General features: G+C 61.2%; 3 protein-coding genes across 8 annotated transcripts; 2 read left to right on the top strand and 1 right to left on the bottom strand.

Annotated features, from left to right (window-relative positions):
* Positions 1 to 55: 55 nt before the first annotated feature.
* Positions 56 to 7,009, top strand: Lrrc45 (leucine rich repeat containing 45). Of its 5 annotated transcripts, none has more exons than XM_005332684.5 (18): positions 56 to 167; positions 525 to 780; positions 1,192 to 1,253; positions 1,604 to 1,674; positions 1,905 to 2,083; positions 2,288 to 2,416; positions 3,480 to 3,592; positions 3,971 to 4,029; positions 4,273 to 4,350; positions 4,556 to 4,691; positions 4,766 to 4,843; positions 4,932 to 5,043; positions 5,138 to 5,208; positions 5,582 to 5,674; positions 5,843 to 5,935; positions 6,324 to 6,497; positions 6,570 to 6,717; positions 6,801 to 7,009. In XM_005332684.5, exons 2-18 carry the CDS (start codon positions 561 to 563, stop codon positions 6,995 to 6,997), a joined length of 2,013 nt encoding a protein of 670 aa, XP_005332741.1. In that variant the 5' UTR covers positions 56 to 167; positions 525 to 560; the 3' UTR covers positions 6,998 to 7,009. The 5 variants fall into 5 exon arrangements, 4 of the variants coding, with proteins under 4 accessions (XP_005332741.1, XP_021586976.1, XP_077897520.1 ...); XM_021731300.3 differs by having other exon boundaries at positions 88 to 215; XR_013435780.1 differs by lacking the exon at positions 6,801 to 7,009 and having other exon boundaries at positions 5,843 to 5,993; positions 6,570 to 6,595.
* A 645-nt stretch (positions 7,010 to 7,654) lies between these two features.
* On the top strand, positions 7,655 to 10,028 carry Rac3 (Rac family small GTPase 3). 2 transcript variants are annotated; one of them, XM_078041399.1, is made up of 6 exons: positions 7,655 to 7,816; positions 8,346 to 8,417; positions 8,640 to 8,757; positions 8,861 to 8,923; positions 9,338 to 9,501; positions 9,633 to 10,028. In XM_078041399.1, exons 1-6 carry the CDS (start codon positions 7,782 to 7,784, stop codon positions 9,691 to 9,693), a joined length of 513 nt encoding a protein of 170 aa, XP_077897525.1. In that variant the 5' UTR covers positions 7,655 to 7,781; the 3' UTR covers positions 9,694 to 10,028. The 2 variants fall into 2 exon arrangements, with proteins under 2 accessions (XP_077897525.1, XP_077897524.1); XM_078041398.1 differs by having other exon boundaries at positions 9,338 to 9,497; positions 9,633 to 10,018.
* Positions 10,029 to 11,605: 1,577 nt separating this feature from the next.
* On the bottom strand, positions 11,606 to 13,533 carry Dcxr (dicarbonyl and L-xylulose reductase). Its single transcript, XM_005332685.5, has 8 exons — positions 13,382 to 13,533; positions 13,189 to 13,286; positions 12,559 to 12,713; positions 12,424 to 12,466; positions 12,246 to 12,345; positions 12,103 to 12,167; positions 11,896 to 12,013; positions 11,606 to 11,772 (listed from the first exon to the last, which is right to left on the bottom strand). Exons 1-8 carry the CDS (start codon positions 13,431 to 13,433, stop codon positions 11,669 to 11,671), a joined length of 735 nt encoding a protein of 244 aa, XP_005332742.1. The 5' UTR covers positions 13,434 to 13,533; the 3' UTR covers positions 11,606 to 11,668.
* Between the last annotated feature and the right edge of the window lie 1,536 nt (positions 13,534 to 15,069).

The following is a 15,069-nucleotide window of genomic DNA, read 5'->3' as shown; positions in this document are numbered from 1 at the left end:
GGCTTGCATTCTGCAGCGCGCGCCCGCCCTTCTCTCTCATTGGTTCTTGGTGAGCAACTCCTCCGCAACGCCTCCTGGGAGTTGTAGTCCCCTTCGTCGTTCCCGGCGTGCCCTGCTCTTCCTGGATACTGTGGCGCCCCGGGCCGCGGGAAGTGCGGAGGCTGCTAGTGGGTTCCGCGGCGCGAGGGCGGGCTGGGAGCCGCGGGGTCCGTAGGGTGGGTTCGGGGTACGTGCGACGCGCCTGCCTGCTTCCTTGACCTCCCTGGCCAACCTGGGACGCCCCCTTTGAGCGGTCCCGACCATCCATCCACCTTCCCATCCCACCCTCCTAGGCCACCCCCTTAGGATCAGCGAAATTCACCCCCAGCCCCCGTCGTTCGAGGCGCCGACCGCGCCCGGGCGCCACGAGTGCCCGCGCTGAGCCGGGTGTTTAGCGGCTGCCCCTCCCGCAGTTAGGTGTAGGCCCCCAGGGAGGAGGCCCCTCGGTCGCCTGCCCAGCCAGCTTATGTGGAGCCTGTCTCTAGGAGCATGAAGGGGAGGCCCAGTCCGCACTCGGGGACATGGAGGAGTTCCGGCGTTCCTACAGCCGCCTGTGCAAGGAGAGTGGGTCCGAACCCCAGGAGGCTGTCCTGCAGCAACTGCACCAGCTTCCACGGGGCCGGCTGGACCTGGCCACGCAGAGCCTGACGGTGGACACCTGCAGGGCCTTGGGCAAGCTGCTGCAGAGTCAGACACTGTTGACAGAGCTCGTCCTTAGCGACTGTATGCTGAGCGAGGAAGGTGGGTGCCTGAGCTGCAGGGTGGCCTCTGCAACTTAAAGGGCTGGCCTCTGTAGCTACAGGCAGGGAATTCTTCTGTGCCACTTGATCGTTTCCTCTTCCCTGTATATCCTAAAGTGAGAAAGTGTCCCCTCCCAAAATCTGGGAGCAGAGGGCAGTTTCCCTGTATAGCTGAGGAAGAGGAGCCTTAACGTTGAGGTCTCAACGGCCCAGTGCTGCCTGGCAGGGCAGCAGATGTTTCAAACTAACTTTACAAGGAGCAAGAAGACTGATTTCTATTGTAAACCCAGAACAGTGGGAACAGCAGGGCAGTCCTCCCTCCTGTGTCTGAGGAGATGCCCTGAGATGGGGCCCACAGTGAGGGCTCAGGGCCAGCAGAGGCAGAGAGTGACCACTCATCTCCTTTATCCAGGAACCACACTACTGCTCCAAGGGCTGTGTGCCAACACTGTCATTCGGTTTCTGGATCTGAAGGTGAGCCCGCCTGCACTTAGGGTAGGAGAGGGGGAAATGCAGGGTCCTAGGGTCTGGGTCTTGACAGTGGCCAGAAACCATGTCTGTAAGATCTTCTGGCGCCCAGGGCCTCCATGACTCCCCTCTGATTGTTCCACACATGTTTGTGTTGAGGGCAGTGCTCCCATAAACGCTGAGTGCACCAGTCCCAGGATACAGGGAAACTAGGTTCTGAAAGGACATGTGCCTCTTCCAGAGCTTGCCTCCCTACTCTTGTCTACTGCCCGACCAAAGCTCTAAGGGGTAGGGATGTGGTATTCAGAACCTACTAGGGTGACAGGAAGTAATTGGCCAGGCTGTTCCTATCCTAGGGCAATAACCTTCGAGCTGCAGGGGCTGAGGCTCTGGGAAAACTCCTTCGACAGAACCAGTCCATTCAGAGGTACAGCACCATCCGACCCACCTGCACCTCCCAGGTCCCTGTGGCTCGGGGCTGGTCCCAGAGGACATAGTCCTGTTGGCTGGGTTCCACATCCGTCGGTGGGGAGTGGGTGGGTATGAATCACTCAGGAGGCTCCAACCTCTACCCACAGCCTCTGTAGTCTCTAGGCCCTGGGTCCCCCTAGGTCAGGTGCTCCACTGGGCTGAGCACCTCGAGTCCCCTTCCCACAGCCTCACCCTAGAGTGGAACAACCTGGGCACATGGGAAGATGCCTTTGCCACCTTCTGTGGGGGCTTGGCAGCCAACAGCACCCTGCAGCAGTTGGACCTCCGCAACAACCAGATCAGTCACAAGGGGGCAGAGGAGCTGGCCCTGGCCCTAAAGGGCAATGCTGCCCTCCAGCAGCTGGGTGAGGCCTTCTGCACTCGGGCTTCCCTGGTGGGACCTGTGGCGTCTCCTTCATCCCCAGCTCCCTCATCCCTCTGCTGCTGGAAGGAGTGGGCTGGGCTTCCTGCTTTGTTGGCAACCAGAGGCAGGGGAAGCAACCTGGGCTAGGCCAGCTCCCCCACTCTGCCAGGTGCCTTCCATCTAGTGACAACAGGTTTCCTTCCAGACCTGCGCTGGAATAACGTTGGCCTCCTGGGGGGCCGGGCCCTGGTGAACTGTCTCCCCAGCAACAGAACCCTGTGGAGGCTGGACCTGGCTGGGAACAACGTCCCCAGTGATGTCCTCAGAGCCGTGGGTACGGGTGCACGAGGCTGCTTGCTGCTCAGTTTGGAGCAAGGCATGAAGCCCTTTGACAGAGGCCTGTCCACCATGGGAGGGGGGCAGCTCAGGGCTGTGGACAGGTAAGCTTATCAGGAGTAGCCCAGCCTAGGAAGGCACCAGGAAGATGAGGGAAGAGCAGAAGGCCCCCACTAGGTGCCTGCTGCTTGTGGCTGTCGAGGACTTAGCCATGTGCTTGTTCAGTTCTTAGGACCCCGCATGGGGGAGGGATGTCACATTTCACAGACCGGCAAACTTGGAGCCCTGTGACTAGGAGCCCTGTGACTAGGAGCCCTGGCCCTAGCTAGGAAGGGTATTTTCTTGGTATTTGTCTCCTGGTCATCCTTGTGTTTGTGGCTGTGCATATGAGACCTGTAGGTACAGGGCCACATGACCTATGCTGCTTCTGCCTGAGCTATGGCCTCTCCTACTGGTGACCCCTCCCCCAAGTCCCTGTGGATGACACCTCAGCCCCAGGATAGCAGATCCACATCTTCTAACCCTCCATCTGTTGTACAATGCTAGCCACAGAAGTCTGAGCATGGGCCCAGAGTCTGGACCGTGGCCTCTTCCACACTCCTCTGCCATAGGGTCACCTCCTCCTGATGGTTCTGCCTAACTCTCTGTCATCTCCAAATTCTCACTGTTCCTAGACCTTCCTCCATGCAAGCATTAGCTGTAGAAAGGGCTTTTGATTTCTACAGCTGCCTAGGTCTTTCCAGAATACCTGTTAAGGTCATACAGTGGCCCTTAACCTTTGTGGTAGAGGACGGATGCTCCAGCATGGTGGCCACCTTGTGGTGGAGTGACCTCCCCAGATGTGCAAGAGATGCCCCCATACCAGGCACCTCCTGCATCCAGCCCCTCCACCCCTGTACTGGAGGCGGGTGTGTCGATTTTTTAGAGATGGTACCTGCCACAGTGTTGGTTCCCAAATGGCCATTTTTCCAGTATAGCCGGTGCAGGGCTGGGCCAGTCTTCTGCCTTTCCTAAGGCTGAGCAGATACCCACCCAGTGGGTAATACAGCTCCTTCCAACAGAGCAAGCCATGGAGCACAACCGGGACCGGCATACTGCCTTCCAGGAGACCCAGACCCGCACCCACCTGCTCAGCAAGGAGGTCCAGTACCTCCAGGAGGAGAAGTCCAAGCAGGTAAGCAGACACCCTCTCAGACCTCGGAGCTACCCACAGCCCAGTCTGGCTGCTGTGGATGCAGCTGGCTGTGGCCCGCTCTCTACTCCCTCGCACCCGTGCTATACCTATCTTTCCTTCCTCCAGACCTTGGAGCCTCTGAGGCACAGATAACCACCCCTAAGGTGACCTCCTGGTCCTACTTCCTTGTGCCACGTGAGAGCCAGTGTCCCAGCCTCCAGCTCCTCTCTGCAGGGCACTTTTCCTTTGAATGAGGCATGGGGCCAGGGGCTGAGTGTTGCCCAACTGTGTAGGTGGGCGTCTGCTCTCCTTTGCTTGGTCAGGGTAGGACAAGCAGTCTCTGGACCCTGAAGAGGGTTTGGCCTGTTCTGTCCCCAGTTTCTGGATTTGATGGAGACAATCGATAAGCAGCGAGAAGAGATGGCCAGGAGCAGCCAGTGAGTGGGCCCAGGGTTGGGGAGGTGGGGCTGCAGCTCAGCTGCACACCTGGGGTCACTTGCCTGAGAATGAGAAGGAGTTGTATTGTGAGCTTCCCCAGGAGGGCTGGAGGGTCAGTGCAGGTGTCACACACCTCTCAGTTCCGAGTTTGGTGAGCCACAGGTGCAGAAGGAACCAGGGCTGCTGGGCAGGCCAGGGAGGGCTCCCGGATTTGGGCTTCTCAGACCCTCCTCTGCACACAGGGCATCGGCAGCACGTGTGGGGCAGCTTCAGGAAGCCCTGAAGGAGAGGCACTCCATCATCAATGCCCTCAAGGCCAAGTAAGCAGGGAGAGGGGTGACCTCAGAGCACTGGAGCTGTGCCCAGGGGGCAGGGGAAGGGAGTACGGCCTGTGCACAGGCAGAGGCAGTGGTTACTCACGAATGCTCTCTGTGAGAGGTGAGTGCTGGCTGGGTTTGCAGGAGAGAGGCCCTCGGACATTGCTGATGGAGTTGGGGCGGAGCTGGCTGGCCCTTCTTCTTGCAGGCTGCAGATGACTGAGGCTGCCCTGGCTCTGTCGGAGCAGAAGTCCCAGGACCTGGGGGAGCTGCTGGCCACGGCAGAGCAGGAACGGCTGAGTCTGTCACAGAGGGAAGAGAAAGAACGCAGGCTGGAGCAGCAGGTGGGGCACGTGCGAGCGGGCAGGTGGGGGGGGCAGCAGTGTAACCAGTGGTACTCACCCCACACCCAACTCAGGAAGCTGCAGAACGGGAGTCTAAGCTCCTCAGAGACTTGTCTGCTGCCACTGAAAAGAACCTGCTGCTTCGAAACCAGGTACGAGGGTCATGGGGTCACCACCCAGGGAGCCAAGATGGGGCCAGCCTGGCTGGCCCAGCTCCGGCCCATGCTGCTGGCTTTCCAGGTGGATGAGTTGGAGCGGAAGTTAAAATCTCAGCAGGAAGAGCTGTTTCTGACCAGGCAGGAGCTGACCAACACGTCAGCTGAGCTGAAGATTCGAGTTGTCCAGGCTGAGGGTAGGCACAGGCAGGCCTGCCACTGAGGGGACAGGGAGCCCCAGGGATGGAGCATTCCAGAGAAGGTTCATCACATTTTCCTCCTGTGCTTTAGAGCGCTTGGATGTGGAGAAGAGAAGGGCCAGACAGAACATGGAGGACTCCGAAAAACTGCGCTTCAAGGAGGTGCATTCTTGGTGCACATCATGGGGCCCCTGGTTCCCCCATCCACCTGGTGCAGACAGACAGGCTGCCATGGCCCCAAAGCGCACCCCTCATGGGGTCCCCTCACTGGCCTTGAGTTGCTGGTGGCAGGCCCAGGCCCTCCAGTGTGCGTTGTGCAATCTGATGTGTGCTCCCCACAGGCAAAGGGATGCCCACCTGCCCTGCTCTGGCATGCATCCTAGGGCACCAGGGCTGGGCTGTGCCCTTGTACTTGGTCCTACCAGCACCCTCAGGGTGCCCCCAGAGACATGTGCCTTCCAGGGCAGGGATTCCATGGGGTGGGCTGGAGAGCCTGCACCTCCCCACCCTGACCTCTGACTCCACTCCTGAGCAGGTGGAGCATATGACCCGACACCTGGAGGAAAGTGAGAGGGCCATGCAGGAGAGGCTGCAGAGGCTGGAGGCTCTGAGGCTGTCCTTGGAGGAGGTGAGCCACGTGGACTGAGGCAAGCTCCAGCTTAGGGTGAATGAGGGGTGGCAGCTCCAGTTGTGTCCCGTCTTGGAACCCTGGAGCACACCTTCCTGGTTTCAGCCCCATGGCCCAGAAGGGATCCTGAGCCAGAGCAGGATGGGCTAGCTTGTGGTGTCGGTGCAGGAGCTGAGCCGTGTAAAGGCAGCAGCACTTAGCGAGCGTGGCCAGGCTGAGGAGGAGCTCATCAAGGCCAGGAACCAGGCCCGCCTGGAGGAGGTGAGGCATGGCCACAGGTACACATGGCTGGTTGAGGAACCAGGCCCGCCTGGAGGAGGTGAGGCATGGCCACAGGTACACATGGCTGGTTGCAGTACCTTGCAAGGCCTGTGGGACTAATGAGCCCTTGGGAATGTGGCTAACGTGGGCAAGGCCAGGGCTGTGGGCCCCATAACTAGGCCTCTGAGAGGGGAGAGGGCAGCACCAGGAATCAACAGGGCTAGACTCAGGCCTGGGGTTGCACCAGGGGATGGTCCTGGAGGCACAGAGATAACAAGTGGCACTGTGGAGCCCTCCCTCAGTTTGCCTAGAGGTGGGAGTCAGCGCATATGTGTACTGTTGCTCAGGCCAGGAGGCCCTTGGGCAGCAGTGCCTCCCATGCCCGCAGCAACAGCACCTGGCTCATCTGGAGGAGAAGCTGCGGCTGCTGGCGCAAGCCCGGGATGAAGCTCAGGGCACCTGCATACAGCAGAAGCAGACAGTGGCTGAGGCCCAGGCGCGGGCCAGCCACCTCAGCCTGCAGGTGGAGGGGCAGCGACGACGCATAGAGGAGCTGCAGCAGGTAGTGGGGTTTCCAGGGATGCAGGTCCCAGGGGTGCCTGCTGCTGCTGGGTCTCATCCCCATACCCCACAGGAGTTAAGCAACAAAGACCAGGAAAAGGTAGCTGAGGTGACCAGAGTGCGAGTGGAGCTGCAGGAGCAGATGGGCCGCCTGCGGGCCGAGCTGACAGCCCAGGAGACTCTGAGGGAGAAAGTGGCAGCCCTGGAACGACAGCTGAAAGGTGCGTTCATTCACACCTGGCCTGAGAGTGAGCTGGAAAGGGTCTCAGCGGCGGCCCCTTCTCACTGAACCCCTCGCCTGCAGTGATCGCGAGTGACCACCGGGAGGCGCTGCTGGACAAGGAGAGCGAGAACGCGTCCCTTCGAGAGAAGCTGAGACTCAAAGAGGCTGAGATCGCGCGCATCCGGGACGAGGAGGCCCAGCGGGCGAGCTTCCTACAAAATGCCGTCTTGGCTTATGTCCAGGGGTCTCCCCTGCGATCTCTGAGTCCCCCGAAGTGAAAGGCAAGGAAAGCAGGATCGCCTTGGCAGAACCGAGGGGTGGCATCCCTGGAAGCATCCTTCCTCGAGGGCAGGCCTTGAGTTCAGGACTTTTCAACCGTGGGGACAAACAAACCTGGCGCTCCATGGGCGTGCGGCCCAAGCCAAAGTGACCCTCCAGCCCTACGCCAGGAGGGGTGTACGTGCACAGGAAGGGGCTGCTGGGTCCCGATCCCATAACGACGCGGGGACAGCAGCGGCGGAGGGAGGGCGTTCCCACCGCAAGCGCAGTCTGGAATACACAACTTTTGCTCTCGGTGATGCCTGTTGGCCCAGCGCCTTTCTCTGTGGGCCGCTCTCGACCCCTCGGGAAGGCCCCCGGGGGCGGGGCGGGGTCGCCGCTCGCTGCGGCCGCGCGCCCAGAGGGCCGCCAGGTCCCCGGGGCCCGGGCTGCAGATCCCCGCGTCTCCGTCTTCGCCAGCGGCTTCCCGGCCGCAGGGGGGCGGTGCCCCCGGAAGCGCCGCTGCCGCGCAGGCCTGGCCCTGGGGTGTGGGCCCCGGGTCCGAGCGTCGCGGCAGCTCGCGGGCGCGGGGACGGACTGACCGCCCCGCCCCCGCCGCGGCTCGCCCGCCCCGCCCCGCCGCGCCGCGCCGCGCCGCGCTCGGCTGTCTCCGCGCCCCGCGCTCGGCGGCGCTCGGCTGTCTCCGTCCGCTCCTCGGCGCTCGGGTCCGCGGCCGCTGCGGCGCCGGGCATTTCTCCGCAGCTCGGCTCGCGGCCGCGCCCGCCGCCGCCCGGCCCCGCGCCCATGCAGGCCATCAAGTGCGTGGTGGTCGGCGACGGGTGAGTGCGGGGTCGGCGGGACCGGGGCGGGGCGCGGCGGCCAGCCCCGGGGTCGGCGGGACCGGGGCGGGGCGCGGCGGCCAGCCGCGCGGGGTCCTGGTGGGATGGCCCCTGACGCTCTCGCCCCGGCCCGGCCGCCGGTCCCAGGGGCGGGTGGGGCGGGTCCCGCTGGCGCGGTCTGCGGCCTCCGCCCGGGCACACCTGATGCTGGCGGGTCCCCGCCTGGGCTCCTGGTGGGTGGGGCCAGGCCTCTCACCTGCACTGAGCCCTCCGCAGCCCCACCCTCTCCTGCCGCCCTCCTGGGCGCGTAGATCTCGCGCCGGACCCAGGGTGGGGAGGCTCTGCTTCTGCGCCCTGGATGTTCTCCCCCAGTCCCAGGTGGCTCTGGATCTTCTGGGGGTCCCCGGGCCCCACCCCACCCTCCCAGCCACCCAAACTGGTCTCTGGCTCCGTGGGAGGGGCTGCCCTTGTTAGGCAGAGGGTGCGAGGCTGGGCCCGCGAGCCACGTGGGCTGGCCCTCTGTCCGCAGCGCCGTGGGGAAGACGTGCCTGCTGATCAGCTACACAACCAACGCCTTCCCCGGAGAGTACATCCCCACTGTGTGAGTGCGTGCGGGTGGGAGGTGCGGCAACCGGCTGGGGGGCTGAGCTCACACAGGGACTCCTCCGGGCCCCTCATTCGCCCCAAGTGGCCCAGGTTGTGGGCCTCCTCGGTGGAGTTGAAGCGCTGGGCAGCAGGCTTAATTAAGAACCTGAGTCCTCCCGCGGGCTGCTGGGTGGCCTGTCGAGCCCCTGTCGAGCCCCGTTGCCACTTTGCTCTGCAGTTTTGACAATTACTCAGCCAACGTGATGGTGGATGGGAAGCCAGTCAACCTGGGGCTGTGGGACACCGCAGGGCAGGAGGACTATGACCGGCTGCGACCGCTCTCCTATCCTCAAACTGTAGGTGACAACAGGGCCAGCCAAAGGAGCTGCAGAGCTTGGGTAGGGGTGGGGACAGGGAGCTTCTGAGCCCTTCCTGACCTCTCCTCTGCTCCCCCTCCAGGATGTCTTTCTCATCTGCTTCTCCTTGGTGAGCCCAGCTTCCTTTGAGAACGTCCGTGCCAAGGTAGGCCAGGCTGGAGGGACCGCACTTCCTGGGGAGGGCTGGCCCTGAGCGTCTGCCCCAAGTCAGGGGTCTCTTCCTGCACACCTTAAGCAGCGAGTCCTTCAGAGGAAACGAAACGTTGTTCTGCTTGAGGGGGACACTGAGGGTGGCTCTGGGGGCACTGCTGTCAGAGGGGCAGACAGCTCCCCCTGGAGGTGGGCCCTGACTGGCGGCCTGGTATGCCTTAAGGCCTTCTGGCCGGGTGTTTGTGTTCCCAGTCATGTCCCCAGTGTGCCCCAGAGTGGAGGAGCCCAGCGTGTCCAAGGAGGGACTGAAGAGGCCTGGGGAACTGGGGCCTGCCCTGGGCAGGGCTGGGGGAGCAGCCTAGATAGAGGGGGCCAAGTGCCTGCAGGCTCAGAGCCTCTGTCCCCACAGTGGTACCCAGAGGTGCGGCACCACTGCCCCCATACGCCCATCCTCCTAGTGGGCACCAAGCTGGACCTCCGTGATGACAAGGACACCATTGAGCGGCTGCGGGACAAGAAGCTGGCACCTATTACCTACCCACAGGGCCTGGCCATGGCCCGAGAGATTGGTGAGTGGGTTCAGCATGGCCCCAGGTGGGAGATAAAGGGTGTGTTCTGGGGTCCCTGCTTCTTTCCCACTGCCCCCATCCTCGCTGTCCTTTCGCTGACCCCTCTCTCCCCCACCACTACCCTGCTGTCCCCAGGCTCTGTCAAGTACCTGGAGTGCTCTGCCCTGACCCAGCGGGGCCTGAAGACGGTATTTGATGAGGCCATCCGGGCAGTGCTCTGCCCACCCCCTGTGAAAAAGCCTGGCAAGAAGTGCACGGTCTTCTAGAGCTCCCCCAGGCCAGCCTGGGGAGGGACAGCGCCTGGCCCAAGTGTGCCCTGTGTTGAGCTGTTTGGTGTCTGCTGTGGGGAGTGGTATGGGTGGGGAGGGGAAGCATGGGGACAAGGCTGGGGTGACAGGGTCCTGTCCCCTCTGCCTCCTCTTTCTGGGGTACAACTCCAGCCTTCCCTGGCCCCCATGAGAGGCCAGGAGGGAGCAGGGTCTCCCTCAGGGCTGCAGGGGTGGGTCCAGGGCAGCCCCAGGATGGGCTTCCCTGATGGGTGGGTGGGTGGGTGGGTGGGAAGGTTCTGTCCACTACGTCCCCAGAGGGGGCGGCCCCTTCTTATTTTATACAATAAAACATTCTCCATCGACACTCCTGCTTCTCACTACCTGTCCTGCCCATCACCCTGGGGCGGCTCACCCCCAGCTACCCCCAGCAGATGCGGAGGAGTCTGGCAGCAGACTTGGACACAGGTTCCCAAATGGGACTTTGTGCTTGCTCACACTCTGGGTAAGAGGCACTGCTCCGGGCCCAAAAACCCTCCCCAGACCAAAGCAAGGCAGGTGCCTTTAGCCCCTTTGGATGCTGGCTGACCTGGGGCCTGGGGGGCTGGGGTCTCCTGCAGCTCCCCGGCGTGCTGCCAGGGAAGGTGTGCAGAGGCTGGAGCCCAGCCGGGCCTCATGAAGTCCTGCTGGACCCAGGGTGGCTCCCCACAGCACCCAACCTTCTCTGGCTGCTGCTAAGAAGAGGAAGGGCCCAGCCTAACCAAACAAATGGCGGTCAGGAGGAGTGACAGCTGATCTTGCTGAAATGAGAGAAGAGGTGGGGCAGCCCAGGGAGGGCCGGGCCATAGTCCAGGGCTTGGACTTTACCCTGGAGGCCTCAGACAAACCCAGGACTAGAGGGTGCCCTGCAGGGCCACACTTGGCCACCCCCATGGTGTGCCCAGGCAGTTCACACTGGCTCAGGAGGGCTGATTGATGCGTTTTCAGGTGTTTTGCTAGCTACTTGTTAACAACAGCCGTCATTAGTAATTAAACTTGCAACTATTAAAACCAGATGTAGGGGCAGGGGTTGTGGCTCTGAGGTACAGCGCTTGCCTAGCATGTGCGGGGCCCTGGGTTCGATCCTTAGCACCACATAAAAATAAAATAAAGATATTGTGTCCAGCTACAACTAAAAAAATATATTTAAAAACAAATTTAGTCAGGAGGCTAAGGCAGGAGGATCGTTAAGTTTGAGGCCAGCCACAGCAATTTAATGAGACTTTGTCTCACAATTAAAAATAAATGGGCTGCAAACATGGCTCAGTGATAAATTACCCCTGGGTTCAATCCCTAGTAACAAAATACAACACATGGCCACCTATTTTGTGATAACAGTGTCATCTGTGCCTCGGGATGTTTCCATTTACTACTGGACCTAATAGGGTGCTACTGCCCATCTCTCTCCACTCCACATCCAGTGACATTTAGTGAGCAGCTTGAAATAGGGTATTTACACCACAGAAATGGGCAAGCCCACAGCTGGAGCACAAAAGCTGTGGGGTGTTCTAGTATGGGGGACGGTTGTCAAATCAACCAGGTCGCTCGGGCACCAGTGAATGAGTGTGACGTGCCTCTCCCTCGTTAACTCCAAGGGAGGCCCACAGCCAGGTGGCTGCAGCTCCCTGACACACAAGGCCAAAGGCCAACACTCTAGGAGCCAGCCTTCATGAAGACTTCACCCCCCAGCTCCTGCCAGAAGGCCAGTCGGGCCTGAGTCTCAGGTGTGAGAGCCAGGCCACCACCTGGTCTGGCTTGTGAATCTGCTGGGCCTTGGCCTCCCTTGGAATCGGCACACAGGGAGCTGAAGAATGAGGTTTATTGGAGGGCAGGGGAAGGCTGAGTATGGGGCTGAGGTGGGTGGGCTCAGGTAGCTAGGAAGCCCCCGTCCACTGGCACAGTGGAGCCTGTGGTCATGCTGCTTCGATCACTCAGCAGGAAAAGGATGGTGTCCACCACATTCTCCACCTCTGTGGGCAGAGGGGGGTGTCAGGCACAGACAAGGGGCTGGGGAAGTGGCTCAGTGGCTTCCAGCCCCAACCCCAGCAGGCACAGGCCACTGGTGCTGCTTCACCTGGCTCAGCCTGACTCACCTGCAAACTTGCCAAGTGGGATGCGGTCCAGCATGACTTTGGCCTTGTGGGGGTCATTCCAGTTGGCCTGGCCCATGGGTGTCATCACCACTGTGGGGTTGACTGCATTCACTCGGATCTGCACAGGGACAGGCAGGGATCAGCAAGGCCCATAGGGTGCCCTGGGCATGTGGGCTGGGTGGTGGGAGGTGCCCCAGCCCAGCTCACCTGGTAGGGCCCGAGCTCTAAGGCCATCACCTTGGTCAACATGTCCAGAGCACCCTTGGTAGAGCCTGTGAAGAGGGACATCTTAGAGTCCAAGCTGGCCAGGCTGGGGTGGAGCAGGGACCAGGTCACAGCCAGTCACTCACAGTAGACAGTGTGATTGGTAAGTGCACGCTGGGAGGCCTGACTGGAGACATTCACAATGGCCCCGGGGGCTCCCCGTGCAATCATGCCCCTGGCCACAATCTGAAATTGCAGAGAGATAGGAGGCAGAACCAGCACCATTCTTAAGAGTTCCTGCTCCTACCAGGCAGGGCAGCTCACCTGGGACACCTGGATGACAGCCCTCAGGTTCACATCAAAGGACCTAGTGGCAGATGCAGAGTCCTGGTCAGGGACTTAGGGCTGCTGCAGGGGACATCCCCTTCCTGCAGTGTTCCTCTACCCCAGCTGGCTCACGTGTCAAAGGCCTCCTTGGTGACCTCCAGGAAGGGCTGCAACAGTGCCACGCCAGCATTGTTCACCAGCAGGTCCACAGGGCCCACGCTGCCCAGGGCGTGCTCAGTGGCCTCCCAGTCTGCCAGGTCCACACACAAGGGCTCCACTCCAGGACACTGTGTTGGGATGAGGCACAGCTACCAGCGGCTCCGTGCCAAAGAAGGGGCACAGGTGGACGGCTGCCACCTGAGGGAAGGAACTGGGCTGGGAGGAGTTGGGGCTGCAAAGGGCTTTCAGCTAGAGGAGCTAGGGGTCTCAGGGGTCTCAGCTGCCTACAGGCAAACGGGGGCTGCACTTCCCAGAGCTGGGCCCGCCTCCATCCAGTTCATTTCCTTTCTGCCCCAGCGATCCTGGCGCAGGGCCAGGTCAAAAGACACTTCAACCTCATCCAAGCCCAGGGGGCCAAGCCAATCTACCCCGCACCCTGCAGCCACCAAGCCGCGCCTCCTGGGAGGGGGTGCTGCGGGCCCTGCCAGCACCAGCGCCAGGCGCCTGGCCAGAGGCGAGAAGCACCGTGCCCACGAGGGGAGGCAGGGGCCCAAAGGGACCCACTCACCCGCTTCTCCGCAGGGCTGAGACTGTAGCGCCTACCTCGCGGACAAGGCTATCCAGGTCGGCCTGGGTCCGGCTCACAGCCACCACCCGTACCCCCGCCGCATGCAGCGCCTGGACCAAGCTGCGTCCGATGCCTAGGGCGAGCGCGGCTCAGTGCCGGAAAACCTCCGCCAGCCACCCCCCGCCTGCGCCTCCGGCCCGCCTTCCCCTGTCCCGGCCCGCGGTCCACCTTTGCCAGCGCCGGTGACCAGCGCCCGACGGCCCGCAAGCCCCAGCTCCATGGCGACTCTTCCTGGGAACCCTGTGCTGGGCCCCTGGACTTGGAGTTCTGGCGGGGGCGGGGCGCTGCAAGACCAATCACAGGGCGGCTTCTGGGTAGGGGGCGGGGACATTCTAATAATGCCCCCTCCTGGGAAGAGGAGAGGGCAGAACGGTGGAGAGGCGGAGTCCCCGTTGGCCCCTGGGGCGGGCCTTTTCAAACTGCCCTGCGCTCTAATCTGGTTTAGCGAGTCCCGATTGGCAAGTTTTTCCCTGCCAAATTTATTACAAAATAATGATAATAATAATAATAATAATAATAATAATAAGTAAGGTAATGTCAGAAATAACGTGCGGCTACTCCTGTAATGGAGAACACAGTACTGACAGGTGCAAAAATGTTTCACCCTTCCCGCTTCCAGAGGCCGGGAGTGGGTCTTGTTGGCTCACTTGTAATGCCCAGAAAGAATTTGGACGACCGAATGAACTTGCCAACAGGGTTCCACGTTAGCCTCAAAGGGAGTTAGTTGATCCCGAGGCCACCCCAGACTGCCCATCAGGCCACCAGCACCTTTAAAAGTAGACAGAAAGGAAGGGGGTGGGGTAGAGCTCAGTTGGTAGGTGCTGGCCCAGCAGGCACAAGGCCCTGGGTTCAATCCCCAGCACCAAATAAATAAATAAAAGGGTTAGGACTGGAGTGATGGGAGGTACGGGGAGGCCGGCAGAGGAGAGTACTGCTCCCTGAGTCCTCATCCTCAGTTACGGTGTACATGTCCAGGGCTGTGCTGGATCACTCTACAAAAGCTATTTTGTTCTGTTGGTCATGGTGGGGAAGTCTAGTCACTACGGTCCTGATGACCTTCTGTAGTAGGGAAGTGGGGATATATGGGGCTTTGGGGTGGACAGGCTGGAGGCAAGGATGGCCAGGTGAAGCAGGAGACTCAGATTTTTTTTTTTTAATTAGGTAAGAAAGTGAATTTTTAGAAGGTAAAAAACGACATCAAATATGGAACACGGATTTGAGAGACCCTGGGAGATGGTCAAGTACACGCTCCCCACAGGCCTGGCTTTTGGCCTGCTCATCACCCCCTGTGAGGTCCCTGTAATATCTGCCTCTGTCCCTAACCTTGGACCCTGCCCTCTGCCTGCCAGAGACCAAGGGAGGGACAGCCCCTAAATGGCCCTTCCTCAGAGGCACCTCTGCTTATACCCTTTCAGTGGTTGGGCCTTGTCCCCTGCAAGTGTCCAGATCTCATCAGTTGTATCAACTGTCCTGTGATCCTTGGCCAAACAGGCCAAAGTAAGCTTCAGCTCAGACCATGCTGCTACCGGTCACAAGTACCCTCCCGCGACTCCCACCCCACCGTGCCCTCCCAGCCCTTGCCTAGACGTCTCAGCCCCAGCCCCTCGTTCTCTGCTTCCTGGCCCCGGGCTGGACGTTGTGCCAGTGTCTCCAAAATGCCCGGGCCGTGTCCCGGGCCAGCACAGCTGAAACCCCACAGGGCCTGCAAGCCGCTCTGGCCAGCCCTGCGTGGCAGGGCTGTTGGGCTTGATTCCGCCCGACGGTCAGTAGAGCCCAGAGGGCGAGCGCGCTTGGGCGCCCTCTTCCGGTGTTCTTGGCGGGAGGTGTGCCCGGAGCGGGTCGGGCGTCCCAGGGAG

Source organism: Ictidomys tridecemlineatus, chromosome 3 (assembly GCF_052094955.1).
Source record: "Ictidomys tridecemlineatus isolate mIctTri1 chromosome 3, mIctTri1.hap1, whole genome shotgun sequence".
In the NCBI taxonomy this organism is placed as follows: Eukaryota; Metazoa; Chordata; class Mammalia; order Rodentia; family Sciuridae; genus Ictidomys; species Ictidomys tridecemlineatus.
Note: the sequence above shows the minus strand (reverse complement) of the source record. Positions and strands in the feature narration are given on the sequence as shown.

What these genes read in the sequence shown, in the direction of transcription:
- Lrrc45 (XM_005332684.5), top strand. Translation starts at nt 561, where the DNA reads ATGGAGGAGTTCCGGCGTTCCTACAGCCGCCTGTGCAAGGAGAGTGGG. An exon ending in TGAGGCTGTCCTTGGAGGAG is followed by an intron (nt 5,675 to 5,842) that starts GTGAGCCACGTG and finishes GTGTCGGTGCAG; the next exon opens with GAGCTGAGCCGTGTAAAGGC. An exon ending in GCATAGAGGAGCTGCAGCAG is followed by an intron (nt 6,498 to 6,569) that starts GTAGTGGGGTTT and finishes CATACCCCACAG; the next exon opens with GAGTTAAGCAACAAAGACCA.
- Dcxr (XM_005332685.5), bottom strand. Translation starts at nt 13,433, where the DNA reads ATGGAGCTGGGGCTTGCGGGCCGTCGGGCGCTGGTCACCGGCGCTGGC. An exon ending in TAGAGCTCGGGCCCTACCAG is followed by an intron (nt 12,014 to 12,102) that starts GTGAGCTGGGCT and finishes GTCCCTGTGCAG; the next exon opens with ATCCGAGTGAATGCAGTCAA. An exon ending in CCCACTTGGCAAGTTTGCAG is followed by an intron (nt 11,773 to 11,895) that starts GTGAGTCAGGCT and finishes CTCTGCCCACAG; the next exon opens with AGGTGGAGAATGTGGTGGAC.
- Rac3 (XM_078041398.1), top strand. Translation starts at nt 7,782, where the DNA reads ATGCAGGCCATCAAGTGCGTGGTGGTCGGCGACGG. An exon ending in CGCTCTCCTATCCTCAAACT is followed by an intron (nt 8,758 to 8,860) that starts GTAGGTGACAAC and finishes CTCCCCCTCCAG; the next exon opens with GATGTCTTTCTCATCTGCTT. An exon ending in TTGAGAACGTCCGTGCCAAG is followed by an intron (nt 8,924 to 9,337) that starts GTAGGCCAGGCT and finishes CTGTCCCCACAG; the next exon opens with TGGTACCCAGAGGTGCGGCA.